At 37.6% G+C, this 20,410-nt stretch overlaps 1 protein-coding gene across 2 annotated transcripts; it reads left to right on the forward strand.

Moving 5' to 3' along the window:
• Positions 1-1,827: 1,827 nt before the first annotated feature.
• On the forward strand, positions 1,828-20,237 carry LOC496283 (uncharacterized). Of its 2 annotated transcripts, none has more exon segments than NM_001095443.1 (7): positions 1,828-1,856; positions 13,406-13,614; positions 15,250-15,368; positions 15,895-15,990; positions 19,400-19,462; positions 19,641-19,796; positions 19,993-20,237. In NM_001095443.1, coding segments are annotated over 6 exon segments (792 nt in total). In that variant the 5' UTR covers positions 1,828-1,856; positions 13,406-13,418; the 3' UTR covers positions 20,155-20,237.
• The last annotated feature ends 173 nt before the right edge of the window (positions 20,238-20,410 follow it).

Consider the following 20,410-nt stretch of genomic DNA (forward strand, 5'->3'; position numbering starts at 1 on the left):
TTGTTAAAAAAAACATCTTATCTGCTATTGTGGCTGTTCTGGACTCTCTGCCAAAAGCCAATTAAGTTAGAAACTTTGTTTCTTTTTGTGGCTGTTCAGTGCAGAGAAAAACTGGACTTTCTAGTACAAATAAGGGACTGCGGGTTGAGCTGTCAAAAGAGGGACTGTCCCTCTAAAAACGGGACAGTTGGGAGGTATGCAATCAGTGTGGCACCCATGAGAGAAGGCTATAGGGTCCAGCATTGGTAAGTAGGTGCCCGTTGGAATATGGAAGCAGCATGCTGAGATTGTTGGCCCTATACAATTTTTCTTGTTTTTTCCTGCAAAGGAAATTTTCTGCAAAATGTATTGATAAATAAGTGGAAATAACCCGTGCGGATAAGGTCGGAGTATATTTCAGAAATAAATAAAAAAAAATTTGGATTTTGATAAATAACCCCCTGAATCTTTCATGGGAGATTTGTTAGCCTAAAGGAGCCACTCTGGATACCTCAGAGAGAAGGGGTAGAGACTGCCAGGAGTGTGTGGATCAGTCTCATTGTTAGTGAGTTACATGTATTACACATGCTGGGAATATCATGCCTGTTAATTGTCATTGCTCTTGGTGTATTATTGGCTGAATTATGATGTATAAGATGTATAAGAATCTTATATAACTAATATAACCTTTAAAATCTGCATTTTTTCACATTTATTCAATGTTTCAGACAGGTCTTTTAACCCTATATAAGTATTTCATGTATTTATGTCCTTGTTATAGTGTGGTGATTCATGTCTTGTGAGTACTTAGTAAAGCAGGAAGTTGGAAACTTTATTCCCTGCTGGGGAATTTTGGGTTAAGAAACACACCTAAGGTGGAGCTCTGATGTGTGTGAGTTAATATACTGTACCTTCTATGCATATCCCTTTTTGTAGCTGACGCTTTGAAAGCATCTTTAGAAAGCCTTTTGGATTGCACCCACTGACCTTTAGCATCATGCTATAATTTCCTATTACTGGAATTGGGAAGAAGGAAGCCTTTATTACAGTATTATTAATAATCATAACATTTATTTTTAGAAACTACAGTAGAATCTTGTGTATGGAAGGTGTTTCCCTCAATCCGTAGGCTATTTAAGGCCTGTAAATTAATCATTCAGCTTAAACCTGTTGACAGTGGCAGAAAAGTGAGTGTACAAGTGTTTTTAAAAGTTCTGAAGGGAAGGTTAACCCTATTTCAATTCACAAGTGGATTAAAGTGGCTTTAAAGGGAAAGTTAACCCTATCACAACGTTCACAAAAAAAGACACGGGTGAAAAGAAAAAAAAATTTTTCGAATTCGAAATTCAACCCTTGATAAATGTGCCCCTAAATGTTGCAAAACTGTAACAGTTTAGAGTCTGAACCTGAATTACTGAGCTGCCAAATTGAAACACCAGAGACACAAACATTCAACTTTAAACTTAGATTTTGGAAAAACAGAAAAAAATAAATAATGGAAAGTAATTGAAAAAACTCTGGGGAACAATCTGAAAACAACTGAACTGAAAAAGGTGTTTGGAAGGTGAACAACCCCTTTAAGGTATGAAAAAAAATGAAAGAAAGATCCCTTATCTGGAAAATCCCAGGTCCCGAACATTCTGGATAACAGGTCCCATACATGTACTAACTTTGCCACTAATGTAGAGTGTAATGAGAATGTGTAGCCTGTGCATGTGCATCTTTGGGGGAAAGTCCTTTATAAGACTTGATAGCAGTTTGCCACCCCCTTTATTGGTGAATAGTCTGTGCCATGTCTAGTACAGTAAAGGCAGTTTAAATAAGTGCTGTCCAGTATTGCTGTTTGGGTTATAATCCAGTGGAAGGGAGACAGTAAGGTATGTGCATTTGGGAAAAGATTCAAATTGGCTCTTCTGATCGCTACATAAATTGTTAACAACTGCCAGCATAGAGCAGAGGTATATAGATAATAGTGTGTGAGACCCTAGCAGTATTTTATGCTATACTAGGCCATTCTATTGAACCAGTCCCATGACTTATTATGACCCCAAAACCTAGACTCCCTATATATAGTTACATAGTTAGTTACATAGTTAAATTGGATTGAAAAAAGACAAAGTCCATAAAGTTCAACCCCTCCAAATGAAAACCCAGCATCCATACACACACCCCTCTCTACTTTTAATTAAATTCTATATTCCTATATCTATACTAACTATAGAGCTTAGTATCACAATAGCCTTTGATATTATGTCTGTCCAAAAAATCATCCAAGCCATTCTTATAGTCATTAACTGAATCAGCCAGATATTTATAATGTAGATATTTATAATGAAGCACCTCTGTCACATCTGCCAGCATCCAGTGAATATAGTTTAAATTAAAGAACAGGCTTTTTGTATTTGAGAATGGGGAGAGGTGTCCTTTTTTATTTTATTTTTTAAATAAAGGTATGGGATCCGGAAACCCATTATCCAGAAAGTTCAGAATTATGGAAAGACAATCTCCCATAGACTACATTTTTTCCAAATATTCAACATTTTTAAAGTGATACTGACACTAAAAAATGAATTTTAGCATATGAATGTACATTAAATGTTACCTATAGGTCATGTTGATCATTTTTTGCTGAGAGGTTTGTTTTTGTATATAATTGTTAGTTGAAGTTTCTAAGCCTGACTCTCTGACACTCTGACTTTGCCAACCTGACTGTCCCATCTCAGCCTGTTAGTTACAGTTTCTAATGCTAACGGACTCCTGCTGCACAAATATGGCAGCCCCCTCATACAGGAACATGGGGGATCAGACAGGTAATGTTAAAGCATCATGCAAATACTTTATGGCAAAGTTAGAAGTAGCTTGCAAAGCCAATATTATAATAGATGTAAAAAAAAGTTTAATTTCAGGTGTCAGTATCTCTGAAATCTATGATTTCCCTTTTCTCTAAAATAATAAAACAGTACCTTGTTTACATGATTTTCTAGTAGACTTAAGGTATGAAGATCCAAATTATGGAAAGATCCATTATCTGGAAAACCCCAGGTCCTGTGCATTCTGGATAACAGGTGCCATACCTGTACAGCATTACAAGCTGATGCACTTCTGGGCCTGTATCATCTGTAGAGAACCATTTCTGCTCCAAATACCGCTACTAGACAGTTGTGCACAGGGTATTGTAACTACTACCTGCCCTATGGTAGATCTAGTCTTGCTCCTAAGGAACAGAACCATATTCTACTGCCCCCTAGTAACATGGCACATGTTCCCTTGACCATTTATTACAAATCTCAGTATAGATTCTTGTAATGGACCTAACTAAAGAATTATTATCTGCGCAGTGCTACTAATCCACACACTGCCTGTATTTTTATGAGACACATTCTGGAAATCATGTTCACAAATAAGTATCATTCAGGTGGTTATTTATCAAAATTCGATTTTATTCTGGTTGGACATTTAAAGGGAAAAAACACCATTCTTTTATAGAAAAAAAAACTTGAATTTTTCTAGATTTATAAAATCCTGATGGTGTTAAAAGTCCAAATAAAAAAATACTCCAATTCAGACCTGCTTAGTTCATGTAGCAGTCAATGGCAGATGTCCCAAAGATATCCTGATTTGCGCTGGGATTTCGAAAAAGTCCAGGGCGTCAAATCCACAACAATTTGCAGTATTCCGAAAAAGTTGCAGATTCAGATTTTTTTTACGATCTTATCAAGACTTTTCCCGCACAAGAATTATTTGGGAAAATGTAATGATAAACAGGGGGGAAAAGTCCATGTGGATATGGTCGGGGGGGCTTTCCAAAAATAGTGAGATAAATTCGGATTTTGATAAATAACCTGCTTAAAAGGGTGGTTCACCTTTAAGTTAACTTTAGGGGGCAGATTTATCCAGGGTCGAAGTGAAAATTCAAAGTAAAAAAATTAGAATTTCAAGCTATTTTTGTGTACTTCGACTATCGAATAGGCCAAAATTCGATTCGAATATCAAAATTTATCATGTACTGTCTATTTAAAACTTCAACTTCTACCCTTCACCATCTAAAACCTGCTGCATTGTCGTTTTAGCCTTCTTAAACCTATTTGGAGTCATTTGGTGGACTTCGAGAAATCTAAGTTTTTTGGGGCAAATACTTTGATTCGAATTTGATCGAATGGGCTAAAACTTCGATTCGAACGATTTGAATACAGCCTATTCACCCAAAGTTAAAAACTTGGATTTTTTAAATAAATTTCGATTGGTTTTTTTTATTCAAATTTCGAAGTTATGGGAGTTCAAAAAAAACTCCCATTACTTCGACATTCGACCCTTGATAAATCTGCCCCCCAGTATGTTATAGAATGGCCAGTTTTGAGCAACTTTTTAATTTGGTCTTCATTATTTACTTTTAAGTATTTGCCTTTTTCTTCTGACTCCTTCCAGCTTTCAAATGGGGGTTGCAGAGCCTATCTGAAAAACAAATGCTCTTTAGAGGTACAGATTTATTGTTATTGCTACTTTTTATTACTCCTCTTTCTATTCAGACCCTCTCCTATTCATATTCCAGTCTCTTGTTTAAAGGGATACTGTCGCTGGAAAATGAATGAATAGTTGCCAGGGTAATTTGCACCCTAGCAACCAGATTGCTGGAACTGCAAACTGGAGAGCTATTGAATCAAAAGGTAAATATCTAAAAAAACACAAATAATAATAAATGGAAACTAATTGCAAATTGTCTCAGAATATCACTCTCTACATCATACTAAAAGTTAACTCGAAGGTGAACAACCCGTTAAATCTCACATGCTGTCTAGTGTGCCAGACTGACGGAGATCACAGACGCTGTTTTTCCACTTTTCTTACCTTTAAACACAAATATATAATTTTCCCCCACTGTGCCGTCACACTGCCTTTCAGCTAATCGGTGCAATAATTATAATGCTAAATGTTTCTGTGGGATGCAGTCGTTCATTTCTGTGTCTGGGTTTGGATTGATGCTGAATTGCTGCTTGGTTTCTGAGCATTATTTCATGATATACGTTTGTATAAAACATATTTTGACGTACAGAAAGCATCCACAGTGAAACAGAAGCAAATAACTCGTGCATCAGATGTAAGCCACAAGGAAGAAAAAATGCACAGAATTTGTGAACTTTGTGTATGTGTGTGTGTGTGTGCGAGGTATCTGCAGTATTGCATTACATAGTAAGTCTGGTTATTACGAGCACAAATGAATGTAACCGCTCCTCCAGTGCCATCCTGTTCCACCCAGCTTAAATAGACTGCCTTCTACATGCCGTGGAACCAGTATCACTTATTCGGGCACTGTTGCCGTATCTCTGATTCATGTTGAAATTAATGCTGGTGAAGTCAAGCTCAGTACAGTTTGAATGAAGCCTCGATCATCAGCTGCTCTGTGAGTATAAGGCACATGATGAACTGTCTTTATACAGAAAGATGATTTGCTGCACTTTCTGTCGGCACTTGGTGCAACCTTACTTCTCTGAGTAGGCAGTTCAAACAATACATCTGGGGCAGATTTATAAAATGGGTTGTTCACCTTCCAAACACTTTTTTCAATTAAGTTGTTTTTCGATTTTCCCCCAGAAATAAAGGGGCAGATTCACTAAGATTCGTAGTTGCGCCAGGCGTAACTTCGCCGCACTTCGCCAGGCGTAGTTTCGCCAGCGCTATGCAAATTCACTAAAATGCGAAGTTGGGCTCATGGAGGCGAACGGTAGCGAAGTTGCGCTAGCGTTAATTCGTTAAGCAAAGCAAAGTTACGCTAGCGATGCCTAATTTGAATACGGCGCCAAGTTAAAGTACAGTGGACGTATATGTAGCAGCAAATACATTACACTACACAAGCCTGGGAAAGCTTCATAAGATAAAATAGAGTTGTTATTTTGCCCTATACATGTGCCCACTGTATAGTTTAGGTGCCATATGTTAGGAAATGTAGGGGGGAAGGAGGGTACCCCCAAAAAAATGTACGATCTTTTTCAGCCTATCACCCTTAAAAAAGGAAAAGACGCCAGTGTTTTTTGGGACTTAAATCGGTGAAGTAACGAACTGACGTCACGCTGGCAAATTTGTGCTAGCCACTTTGCGCTTTAGTGAATTTGCCCCAAAGACTTTTTCCAATTACTTTCCATTATTTATTTTTTACTGTTTTTCCAAAATCTAAGTTTAAAGTTGAATGATCGTGTCTCTGGTGTTTGAGTTTGGCAAAAAGTCAGGTGCAAATTCGGAACTGTTAGGACATTTAGTTGTTTGAAGGTGAACCACCCCTTTAAGGTTCGAATTGTAAATTCAAATTAAAATTTCCAAGTTGGATTTTTGGTCAAAACTCACAAATTCGAGTTGGGAATAATTTAAACTTGAATTTGAGATTTATCATACCTGGACCGTGGGAACAACTTGAATTCGACCATTCACCACCTAAAACCTGCCCGAGTTCATGTAGAAGTCAATGGCAGAGGTCCAGTGACCCTTTTGAACATGTTAATAGCCTTCCTGACATTCAGAGAAAAAACTTGATTCCATTTGGGAACATTCTATCAATATTTAGACGTTTGAGTTTCTTCTTAAAGGGGTTGTTCACCTTTTAGTTAATGTTTAGTATGATGTAGAGAGTGATATTCTGAGACAATATGCAATTGGTTTTCATTTTTTTTTTGTGTTTTTTTAGTTACTTAGCTTTTTATTCAGCAGCTTTCCAGTTTGCAATTTCAGCAGTCTGGTTACTAGGGTCCAAATTACCCCAGTAACCATGTATTGATTTGAATAAGAGACTGGAATATGAATAGGGGAGGGTCTGAATAGAAAGACGAGTTATAAAATGTAGAAATAACAATACATTTGTAGCCTTATAAAGTGTGTGTTTTTAGACGGGGTCAGTGACCCCCATTTGAATGCTGGAATGAGTCAAAATACGAAAGGCAAATAATTGAAAAACTGTAAAAAATAATGATGGTCAATTGAAAAGTTTCTTAGAATAGGCTTTTCTATAACATAACAGAACCACCCCTTTAAATAAGATTCTATTTGAGTTTTGAGGTCATACGAGGTAAAAAAAACTCTAACATTCGACCTCTAAATTATGTTGCTTTGTAGAAAAGTCTTTGTTCCAATGAGAACAGAGGGGATGTCACTGGGGAATGGTGTGGAGAGCCTGGGACACTGTAGGCAACATATCCAACTGAAGCACTGGCCTGCCCATTCAAAAGTATAATCTCATGTTTTGTTAGTTTACGTTTTAATTTTTTATTTAATTTTTTTAATTTATTTAATTTTTTATTTTTTTATTTTTATTTAAGTGTCATAGAAATAAGCTTTTATTTTCCCTTTTCTATGTTGTCAGCAATATTTACTGGGAGGCTAATCCACATATCTGTTTCCATGTAGTTCGAGTAGTGCTTTGTTATCCTACAAACTGTACAAACTTCTCTTGATTTATTTTATCAGCTTCCACCCTGTTTATTTTTAAAGGGGAACTATCGCGAAAATGAAAATGTAATATAAGCTTCATCTTACTGAAGTAAGAAACGTTCTAAAAACAATCAATTAGAAATTCTGCATGGTTTTCAAAATAATCAAGTTGATCTTCACTACCCCTCTCTCAGCATCTGTTTCTCTTCATTCTGTCTTCATGCAGCAGTTGGGCGTCAGATGAATGATCCAATATCATCATCATTTATTTATATAGTGCCGACAAGATACGCAGTGCTTTTTATATCTTATAGGGGGCTTCTTTTCCTAGCAGATGAATTAGAGCTCACTCAAATAACTGATTCCAGTACAAACAAAATCAAACAAAATAACTGCCTTTTGCACAAATCCTGCATGTAGAGAGACATGTTGTCTGGTGATTTCAATAGAGTGAGCTCTAATACATCTTCTAGGCAAAAGGAGCCCCCCTATAAGATATATTGGATCATTCATCTGACACTGAACTCCTGTATGAAGACAGAATGAGGAGAAACAGATGCTGAGAGAGTACGGTACATAATTTTTAATTGATTGTATTTAGAAAATTTCTTATTTCAGTATGATGAAGCTTATATTAAATGTAAATGTTTGCTTTATTTTCCTTTTAAGTTGTACATGCCAAGACCTTGAAGTCTATTAACCAAACATTTTACTGCCCCTGCTCTTAAAGGAGACATATAGGATAAGTGAACCCCCCTAATATGATAGGCAGTAATGAATAATATATGGAACTTTTTTACTTTAGGCTAAAATTAGATACTATCTTTAAAAATGGTGCCTTTATTGGAGCTCCCTATAGGTTTGCTACAGTCGCAGTCCAAGTTTAAATAAGGGGTCGGCATGTCCTAATGGTCCCTGCCAGAAGTACAGTTGGAGGGGGAGGCAAGCAAAGACAGGTTTCAGTTTCCTATCAGGCCAGCTTAGCTTCTGACTGTTCCTATCCTACAGTGCAGTGTTCTAAACGCTGCTGGCTCCCCTGCTCTGCCTGGGAAAGGAGGCAGCAGGAAGTGGAACAGATGGGCGTGGCTAGTAGGGTTTTTGCAGACATTTTCAATAGATCAGCCCAAAACACTACTTTTTAAAGCACAATCCTATATTTAAAAGAGTATAATGCGCTGGCACATCCCTGTTTTTTTTTTTTACACTTGGGGGCCGATTCACTAAATTTGAGTGAAGGATTCGAAGTAAAAAAACTTCTGATTTTGAAGTATTTTTTGGGCTACTTCGACCATCGAATGGGCTACTTCGACCTTCGACTACGACTATGACTTCGAATCGAAGGATTCGAACTGAAAATCGTTCGACTATTCGACCATTCGATAGTCGAAGTACTGTCTCTTTAAAAAAAACTTCGACCCCCTAGTTCGGCAGCTAAAAGCTACCGAAGTCAATGTTAGCCTATGGGGAAGGTCCCCATAGGCTTTCCTAAGTTCTTTTGATCGAAGGATATTCCTTCGATCGTTGGATTTAAATCCTTCGAATCGTTCGATTCAAAGGATTTAATCGTTCGATCGAAGGAATAATCCTTCGATCGTACGATCGCAGAATTTGCGCTAAATCCTTCGACTTCGATATTCGAAGTCGAAGGAATTCAATTCCTAGTCGAATATCGAGGGTTAATTAACCCTCGATATTCGACCCTTAATGAATCAGCCCCTATATGTCTCCTTTAAGAGTTTATGTTTTATATAGGGATACTGACATATTTTAATTTATTTTATCAATAACTACTCAGAATCATAATGAGTAAACAAAGAAAGGAACTGGTTCCTTTAAGAAGTCTTCAGAGTTAGAGTTGAGTTTAGGCTCACATATATAAATCATAATCGTTTGGAGTTGTCTAAATGCAACTGATAAATTATGTAAAGCCACGATACAACTGTTATGACAATAAAGATACTTTGGCTGAAACAAGTCATATCATTTGGAAACTTGACATAAACTTCTTCTATCAGATAGCAAAATTCCCAGCACTGTACATTCTTTATTGATTGATTATTGAAGATGTTCCTCAGCATATGTAATAATTATATTCCGTGATGTCACTTTATGGTGCCTTTAACCAATGGGACAAGGTCACGAGGATCAGTTATATATACGTTTTTCAAGGCTTCATACAAACGATGAAACTCATTGCCACTCATGCACTAGGTAACCTCTGTATCATTTGGCCAGCAGATAGCCGTGTATAGGTATGGGATCCGTTATCCAGAAAGCTCCGAATTATGGAAAGGCCATCTCCCATAGACTCCATTTTATCCAAATAATCCAAGTTTTTAAGGTCACCTTTTCTCTGTAATAATAAAACAGAACCATGTACTTGATCCAAACTAATCCAAACTAATCCTTTTGGATGCAAAAGCAGCCTTTTGGATTTATTTCATGTTTTGAAGTATTTTCTAGTAGACTTAAGGTATGAAGATCCAAATTACGGAAAGATCCATTATCCAGAAATCTCCCAAAATTCTGGATAACAGGTCCCATATCCGTAGAACGTTTATTCATGTATTATTTAATATGGTACATGTTGAAAAAGAAACAACTGTAGAGGAAAAAGACCTACATTTCCCAATAGATATTCTGATTTATGGTGTTTATACAAATGGCCTGCAGGTGTCACTGTACACAAGAGTTATACTGTGTACACAGTACTTTCTATACTGCTTGAAACATATTAGAGTTGAAGCTACTGTTGCAGTGTAATGGTTGCATGAACCTGCTAATAAAGCACTGTTATACTCTACTCATCCTCGGCTACCAAAATACAACATCATTCTTCCTTTTCCCGAAACTGATTGATCCAGATTTTCATGTTCATATTCAACCATCATTTCTTAAATCTTCAAGGAAGAGTTTTACATTCAAATGGAATCTCCCAATCTCTTTCCTTCCTGGTTGCGCCATTGTACCTACATCCTGATTTCCTGCTTAAATGACTTCCCTGATTATACAATGAGGAATATTTCCCAAAATATTCAACCAAATATCTCTCCTCTCTACCAAACCCCAAGAAAGTATTTCTATTTCCGTATTAACAATCATTGTGCTTCTTTGTGAAATATATCATGCTAAAAGACCTATGTCTAAAGAGGCCACCCCTTTAGACTAGAAGAAAAGAACTTTCATTTGAAGCAACGTAGGGGGTTCTTCACAGTCAGGACAGTGAGGTTGTGGAATGCACTGCCGGGTGATGTTGTGATGGCTGATTCAGTTAATGACTATAAGAATGGCTTGGATGATTTTTTGGACAGACATAATATCAAAGGCTATTGTGATACTAAACTCTATAGTTAGTATAGGTATGGGTATATAGAATTTTAATTAAAAGTAGGGAGGGGTGTGTGTATGGATGCTGGGTTTTCATTTGGAGGGGTTGAACTTGATGGACTTTGTCTTTTTTCAACCCAATTTAACTATGTAACTATGTAACTATGTAACTATGTAGAAACAAACTTTTTTTTTTTTTGGCAACTAAATTTGCATGTAAGAAAATGTATAGAAAACACATCACCAGCAACAAGGGTTGGTCCAGTCCAAACTGCTGCCACATTCATTTCCACTGTTCCAGGGATCCACCAGCTATTGACATTGCACAAGGGCCATTACAGCAGTGGTTTAGAACTGAATGTTTGGCTATGAAAAATATATGGCGGCAGATTTACTGAAGGGTGAAGTGGCCATCGCTAGTGAAAATTTTCCAGAAATTCAATCCACAGGGACATCGCCAATTTAGTAACAGGCATAGAGGACAATTCGCTAGCAAAGTTTCCAGGTTTACATTTCAAAACCAGCCAAAGAAATTTAAAAAAAAAACTAGCCAAAAGCCATTTCAAAAGTAGCCCAAAAATAGCCCAATTTGTACACTGAAAAATCTTAATAAAATAAAGATGCAGAGGCACCTGCACATAGAGTTACAGTATATCAGTTGCCCATGTATCCGGTGCAGCATGACACATAGTGGCCCAATAAAGCACTCAGAAGCCCCTTTGCCCCTTACGCTGAATTCTACCCGCACACTGTACCCTGTTAAAGTGCCCACACAATAAAGTGCCCTGGAGGAATTGGCTGTGCAACAATACTACACACACACGCTACAGGTCACTAAGCAACGGCCACACAATCTCTCTCTCTCTCTCTATACAACTGTCACACGAACTCTGACCCAAATCGTCTTCCCCCTCCGGTGCAAGTCACTCAAGTGCTTCAATTTGGTTAAAAAAAATTGGGCAGGTTCTGAAAGTTCAGACCCGCAGCAACTTCCAAAAGTAGCCCAAATCCATTTGGATTTGGACTTGTAAAACAGCCCAATCTGGCTATAAAGCTACCAACCGGGCAACCCTGAGTACCTCAGCAAAGCAGTCTTATATAGGCTCACACGTGGACTTAGCTCCACCTGCTGGCTGCACTACAGCATAGCTGAACTATTTACATAAAAATAAATTCTTTATTCTTACCCCTTTACAAGTATTATTATAACTACTGCCAGGCAAGATCAATCATCAGCTTTTGAAGCAGCTACATTAGATGACAAAATGATAAACACACAGTGTAAAAGACAATTTAAGGTGTGTATCTCAGTGTACCCTCTCCAGCTATTATTTGTGCATATCAAATTTTCAACTAAACATTAACTTGTCTGATTCACACGTCTTGCTGGTTATTTCATGGAACTAATAAGGTCTTTGTAACATGACGTGATTGAAGTGATAATAATAGGTATAATAACATGTCATTGTTCATCGTACTTGAAAATTAACAATATATTCAGATTTTAGAAAGCAACAGGAGAGCTGTATCATAAAAAAAGAATCAGTGCAGATGATTCTGTCTTATCCAGATAATAAAAAACTATGCAATGTATAATTGATACCATACAAATAATATATTAACACTTTATTTAGCATTTAATAAAGAAGAGTCAGATGCAGGATTGTATTTCCTAGGTTCTATGATGGACCTGTTTTTGACCTGTTAGAAAATAATGGCCTTTCTTGTACTTTTTAACCATAATATACCCTATTTTGAAAAGTTCAGGCATATTTTGCCTTTTTCCCAGGCTACATGACCCTTCTTTAGGAACTGAGACTGAGTTTATGCTTTATAAGTTTTATATTATATTCTATTATTTTTACATCTTACCTTTTTTTTTAATATTTCTGGCTACTCTGCAAAGTAGTCTTATAACCCAAGATTCTGAATATATCACTGAAAAGCTTTGCTTGTGTTGCAAATGATAACAAAGATAATGCATTTTTATATAAAATATATTTAGAGTTTTTATATGTAGAAAAACATATACAGTTCCTGTGCATAAAAGAGTGCTGTACCCGATCTAATACATAAAAATCATGTACAGGTATGGGATCCATTTTCTAGAAGTGCATTATCCAGAAAGATCAGAATTATGGGACATCTCCCATAAATTCCATTAAATTCATATTCCTGTAATTCAGATTGTTTAAAATTATTTCTTTCTTCTCTGTAATAATAAAACAGTACCTTGTACTTGATCCAAACTAAGATATAATTAATCCCTACTTCATTGGGTTAAATTTATGTTTAAGTGATTTTATAGTAGGCCTTAAGTATGGAGATCCAAATTAAAGAGAGATCTCTTATCCGGAAAGCCCCTGAGCATTCTGGGTAATATATCCCGTATCTGCTATACCACCTACTGCATGTCACAATATCATACATAAAGGACCGAAATCCTGTCATTATATATTTTTGCATTGTTATGTGACCACCTGAAAATATTCAGAAAGTTTTATGTGTATTTGTTTTCCTTTTGTATTATTTGCCCTAGCTGCTATAAGGGTGCAACTAGCTCATCTTCAAAATTCAGTCTTGTCTATACTTCCATATCAGTCCTCCCTGATGGGACTTTACAGCTAAGGGACATACTCTGAAATCATTGATTTCTCTTTACTCATTACCTTTTCATACCTTTCAGAATACAGCACAAAATGGGTCTGCACAATTCACACCACAAGCCTTGTCCAACTCACCTCCAGTCTCCCATCAATATTCACACCAGAACGGCAAAGTATGATCCTTCCCTGAAGCCTCTGAAGTTCAGCTATGATCCAAAAACAGCTAAACGTATTGTTAATGTTGGGCATTGCTTCAATGTGGAATTTGAAGATACATGTGATAGATCAGGTATGTAGGTTTTTTTTTTTAATTCAGTGGTTAGCATGGTTGCTTTGAAGTGCTGGAGTCCTGAGTTCAATTCTCACCTGGATACATTCTGCAAAGAGTTTCCATATTCTACCCTTGGTTGTGTGGGTTTTTCTGAAGGTACCCCAGGCTTTTCCTACACTCCAAACAAACAATGAGAGGTTAATTAGTTTTAATTTAGAAATCGACCATAATATGTGTGACTATAACAGTGAAATTAAATTGTAAGCTCCTCTGGACAGGGACTGATGTCAATGATAAACAGTCTCTTCCTGTATTACCAAATAGGCTGATATTAGAACTATTAAACTGCTCCCTACGGCAACATTGCACTAAAAGAAAGGTATCTGTCCGCACTTGTTGGTGTTCGTGTGCTATGGACTGTTATACTGAATGTATGCGTCATAAAACCTGCATTTTAGTTTTTGGAGCCTAAAGGATTGGGAGATAGAATGGATTCCCCAAAGTCAAAAGGAGCTGAATCTTTTATCAGTCCAGATTTCCAGCTAGTAACATAATCATTAGGTCAAGGGCTCTACTGCTTTCAGTCTGCATCATTTTTTAAGGATGAGAGAAGTGGATCCACTCCGTGCCCCAACTCCATAAAAATGAACCGCTGCCGCTTGCATGTGGATACCAAGAGCACAGTGGAGGTCAGCCCAGAGACACAAATGCAGGAATAATATTAAGGTGGTTGATGCTCTTCTTACTATTTGACAGATATGCAAAAGCATATTTTTAGACCATCCTCTCTGCTGCACGGGACTGCATGCAAGTGGAAGTGGCTCAAATTAATGGAGATGGGGCATGGAGGTGTTTCACTATTTTCAGCCTACAAAACAATACACAGAATGAGAGCAGTGGAGCCAACAAACCGTCTGCCCTTGGCCTTAAAGTCCACCTTTTGCCACAGTATCACAATACGCATATACGGGTATGGACATGCAGGAGACTACCAGCTACCTTTTAGCTAGATATCATTACTCTGTTGTCATAACTGCTACTGGAGATGTAAGCCATTGCATCTAATTGATGTTTAGTCTTTAAAGGAGAAGGAAAGCTACCAAAGCAGTTTATTGCCAATATATTAGCCACAATAGTGCAAGCTATACCATTCTATTTATTCTGCAGAATACTTTACCATACCTGAATAAACAGCTCTAGAAGCTCTCTCTGTTTGTTTAGGATAACAGCTGCCATATTAGCTTGGTGTGACATCACTTCCTGCCTGAGTCATAGCTCTGGGCTCAGATTACAGCAGGGAGGGGAGGAGGGAGTGGGGGAAAGGGAGGGGAAGAGGGGGAGAGGAGCAAACTGAGCATGCTCAAGCCCTAGCCCTTGAGGTTTATGTTGAAAACAGGAAGTCTGATACAGAAGCCCATGTGTACACAGAAGACTCAGAACAGCATTACAGGGTTTACTGGTGTATTTTTATAGACGTTTCTGATAAAGCTTATTTAATTTTAGCCTTTACTTCTTCTTTAATTATTTCATGTAGATATGACTAAAGCAAAGAGCTGATTGGGTTGCCAGTTGTTGTATATTTTCCCTTATTATTATGTCACCACCAAAATACTTGTACAAAACACCGCTGATACATGTCTGGATTTATTGCAGTACTTGGAGAGGGGCCATTAACTGGGTATTACCGCCTGTGTCAGTTCCATTTCCACTGGGGATCATCCGATAAGGATGGCTCTGAACACAATATTGATGGAAAACTGTATCCTGCTGAGGTGAGAGTCACTTTGTGTATTTCCATTCTCCTTGTGATCTAATTAACAAATCATTTATGTAACTAACATGTGGGAATGAAGGCATATTGGAATAAAACATGTGTCTGAGCACCTGACGCATTTAGTACCATCAACAGATGATCTTGGAGACATACAAAGAGAGGACTGGGGTGATGGCAAGATAAATGGTACCCGTGGCTGCCAAAGCATATTATTTCCACATTCTACTTGGTCAAAGACAGAACAAAAGGGTCCCAGTGTAGAAACACTTATACCAACTAGAATTAGTGAAAAGTCATGAAATATTTATATTTGTGAACACAGTGGGAACCTAAAACTTGCTGGGTCCCAGCACATCTCTATCTGGGGGCCAATGATAATTGAAGTTATTTCAGTTTTCTATGTGCATCAAGTTGTACTAGCAATTAGTAACACTGTATTATTTATACTTATGTGCATGCTTTATATTAATGCATGCTGTGTGGATAAGAACTGACTAGTTTTAACTGCCTGTTTTGTTTTTTAGCTTCACATAGTACATTGGAATTCCAAAAAGTACACTTCATTTGAAGAAGCTGCACAGCATTCTGATGGTGTAGCCGTAGTAGGAGTTTTCTTAAAGGTATGGTACTTTACAGTAGACTTATTATTAACAAGTGGCATTTACTGGTTATCTGTTTAAAAACTTGAAGACAGATTGGCTGCCACCAGCTCGAGCAGTACAAAGACAGCTTTATATCAACTTTTTCTATAAGGAATTTGATAGCATTCATATGGCATATCATGAGAGTTTAAGGCATACCACAACATTTGGTACAGGTGATAAATAGCTTCTACAAGGACCTTTTCTGTGGTGGGCACTATAGCAATATGCTCTTTGAAGTAAAGGCAAGTGTCAGACTGGGATGTGTGATGTCTGCACTAATTGTTAATCTCCTATTCAACTGGGTTTTGTGGCAGACACCTGATGATATACCTAGAAGTTTCAGGTAGTCCCTTGTTAAAACATTAAATAACCTAGACTTTTCAGACAATTTAGCCTTACTGACCCACATTCACCGTCACAAGCAGGAGAGGGAAGAGCACTTGTGCAGCTTTGCTGCACAGGTACGCTTGAAGGTCCTTTGCTGAACAGGTGTAGGCTTGAAGGTCCTTTGCTGAACAGGTAGGATTGAAGGTCCTTTGCTGAATGGGTAGGCTTGAAGGTCCTTTGCTGAACGGGTAGGCTTGAAGGTCCTTTGCTGAACAGGTAGGCTTTAAGGTCCTTTGCTGAATGGGTAGGCTTGAAGGTCCTTTGCTGAACGGGTAGGTTTGAAGGTCCTTTGCTGAACAGGTGGGCTTGAAGGTCCTTTGCTGAACAGGTAGGATTGAAGGTCCTTTGCTGAATAGGTAGACTTGAAGGTCCTTTGCTGAACAGGTAGGATTGAAGGTCCTTTGCTGAATAGGTAGACTTGAAGGTCCTTTGCTGAACAGGTCGGATTGAAGGTCCTTTGCTGAACAGGTAGGCTTGGAGGTTCTTTGCTGAACGGGTAGACTTGAAGGTCCTTTGCTGAACCGGTAGGATTGAAGGTCCTTTGCTGAATGGGTAGGCTTGAAGGTACTTTGCTGAATGGTAGGCTTGAAGGTCCGTCAAAAGGAAACTAAAACTGGAACATGGCCTTGAATTTTTAAACACCAGCAACAGTGAATATTTTTGGTAAAAACTACCATTTATAGTTTCCTTTACCTTGGGAGTATTGATCAAAAAATGGTAGCCCTAAAAATGTCAATCGAAACAGGCTCCGTAAAGCTAGGAACATCACAAGCAAAACCAACACTGCTTTATGGTTCATTGTGCTTGCATATGACAAAAAGTGACTTAGCCAAGATAACATGCAAGGTTATGCACTTTGGCAAAAATAATATAAATGCAAGTTATACACTAAATGGCAACGTGTTGGGAGTTTCCTTAAATGAAAAGGATCTAGGGGTCTTTGTAGATAACACGTTGTCTAATTCTGGGCAGTGTCATTCTGTGGCTACTAAAACAAATAAAGTTCCGTCTTGCATAAAAAGGGCATTAACTCAAGGGATGAAAACATAATTATGCCTCTTTATAGGTCCCTGGTAAGGCCTCATCTGGAGTATGCAGTTCAGTTTTGGACTCCAGTCCTTAAGAGGGATATAAATGAGCTGGAGAGAGTGCAGAGATGTGCAACTAAATTGGTTAGAGGGACGGAAGACTTAAATTATGAGGGTAGACTGTCAAGGTTGGGGTTTTTTTCTCTGGAAAAAAGGCGCTTGTGAGGGGACATGATTACACTTTACAAGTACATTAGAGGACATTATAGACAAATAGCAGGGGACCTTTTTACCCATAAAGTGGATCACTGTACCAGAGGCCACCCCTTTAGACTAGAAGAAAAGAACTTTAATTTGAAGCAATGTAGAGGGTTCTTCACAGTCAGGACAGTGAGGTTGTGGAATGCACTGCCGGGTGATGTTGTGATGCTGATTCAGTTAATGACTATAAGAATGGCTTAGATGATTTTTTGGACAGACATAATATCAAAGGCTATTGTGATACTAAACTCTATAGTTAGTATAGATATGGGTATATAGAATGTTAATTAAAAGTAGGGAGGGGTGTGTGTATGGATGCTGGGGTTTCATTTGGAGGGGTTGAACTTGATGGACTTTGTCTTTTTTCAACCCAATTTAACTATTTAACAGTCATTTATACCACACATCTGAGAAAGACTCTTTAAACCTTCTGGCCATAGAGGATTACAAACTATGACCTTCTTACTCAGTGTCATCTAGAGGACATGGCCTCCATCATATTGCAGAGGGATGGGTACCAGATGGGAAGCAGATAAGAGACTGACCTAGAGGGACATCGCAAAGTACAGTAGATGCAGAACTTAAGGACTTGGAACTAGCATAGGGAAGACAGGGAAGACAGATAGAAATAGAAATCATTTATGTGCTTAGGACATAATTTTTTGACCCCCAAAGACAAGTTAACATTATTCTGACTCTAGGCCCAAGAACAAAACTCAGGTTAGTTTGTACTGACTGACCTTCGGGGAAAAATCATATTTAAATGAATCATATTTAAAGGAAGGCTAGCTGCCTATATGAAACAATTATTGTACTTTTGTAGTAGTCTCTTGGAAACATAAAGGCATATTATGATCTTTCTTTCCACTGACTTGCAAATATGCACACACTGAAGTTTTACAGAGGCGAATGAAAGCTATTTTCAGTTATTTAGAGACTTTGATTCTGGTAGCCATTGTTCTCCAGCACCATTAAGAACATTATGCAAGCTCCCAGTTTTACAGTTGTGGCTCCTTTGCATTTCTCCTTGAATACAGTCATGTTTGTTTGACAATGAAATCGGCTGCAGAATTTGTATTTGTATATATGTATAAGGATTATATACATAATGAATGGATTAATAGATGTATAACTGACCATGTTTTGGTAGCTGCTACAGTGAAGGAAAATGCTTAAAGAAAAACTATACCCCAAAAATGAACACTTAAGCAACAGATAGTTCATATCATATTAAGTGGCATATTAAAGAATCTTACCAAACTGGAATATATATTTAAGTAAATATTGCCCTTTTACATCTCTTGCCTCGAGCCACCATTTCGTGATGGTCTGTGTGCTGTCTCAGAGATCACCTGACCAGAAATACTACAACTCGAACTGTAACAGGAAGAAGTGTGGAAGCAAAAGGCAGAAATCTGTCTGTTAATTGGCTCATGTGACCTTACATGTATGGTTTGTTGGTATGTTTGTGAGTACAGTGAATCCTACGATCCCAGGGGGCGGCCCTTATTTTTTAAAATGGCAATTTTCTATTTATGATTACCCAATGGCACATACTACTAGAAAAGTATATTATTATGAAAATGGTTTATTTACATGAAGCAGGATTTTACATATGAGCTGTTTTATACAATATCTTTTTATAGAGACCTACATTGTTTGGGGGGTATAGTTTTCCTTTAACATTTGTAGTTGATTTCTACTTTCAGCTCGGAGACACAAACCCCGTTCTGGAAAGCATTATACAAAATCTGGATAGAGTTAAAACAAAGGTACGTTATTTTTCTCAATACCCCTAACAGTAATATGTCATATAATATATATATGCTGAGTTCCTCCTGGATAATGATGATAACTTCGAACGTGGTCAAGATTTTGCTCTTTGTCGGATGAAGCATGTAGGATAACTAAATCCTACTAATCACTTTCATGCTTTTATTATGTGTTTAGGGTAAAACATGTCCATTTACAGAATTTGATCTTACTGACCTCCTTCCAAAGGATCTTAACTACTGGACTTACATGGGATCGCTAACCACAAAACCTTACTTTGAGTGTGTTACTTGGATTATTCTTCAGGAGGCCATAACTGTCAGCTCAGAGCAGGTAAGTCTTGCTGAACAACTTACAGTCTCCTCCAACACCTTGAAAGTCATTGTAAACATCGTAGAAGCTACTTAAAGTACAAAATATGTACGTTTGCATTTCGTTACAATTCTACACTTTCAAAAACATGAAAACCAACATGATGTAATACAAATTTTATGCCCAAAGTAAGAAAGTATTGTTTTCTTTTATACAGCTGGAACAATTTCGCAGGCTACAGTGCACATCTGAGAATGAAAATCCGAGCTTCATTCTGGAAAACCACAGGCCCGTTCAGCCACTAGACCACAGAGTTGTTCGATCTTCGTGTCCCGTCAAACACAAACTTTTCCATTCATGGCAACAGGGTTTCCTCTAAACTTTGCAATTCATCATCTTCAACGTTCACCTTCCAGCATCCTGTGTTCAGTCCACTGTGGTATTAAAGCTTGAACACCCAAATATTTTGCTTTTCTGTATATTTTTTACATTTGCAATCATTCTAGTCAAAGGAGATAATCATTTTGAAATCAGATCTCTTGACTATATCCCTGTGTATAATATGTTAAATCGCCACGGCAATCTAGATAAGCTATCAAAAACGTAGGTTCAGGTAATAATATTAAGTACATTTT

Source organism: Xenopus laevis, chromosome 6S (genome assembly GCF_017654675.1).
Source record: "Xenopus laevis strain J_2021 chromosome 6S, Xenopus_laevis_v10.1, whole genome shotgun sequence".
In the NCBI taxonomy this organism is placed as follows: Eukaryota; Metazoa; Chordata; class Amphibia; order Anura; family Pipidae; genus Xenopus; species Xenopus laevis.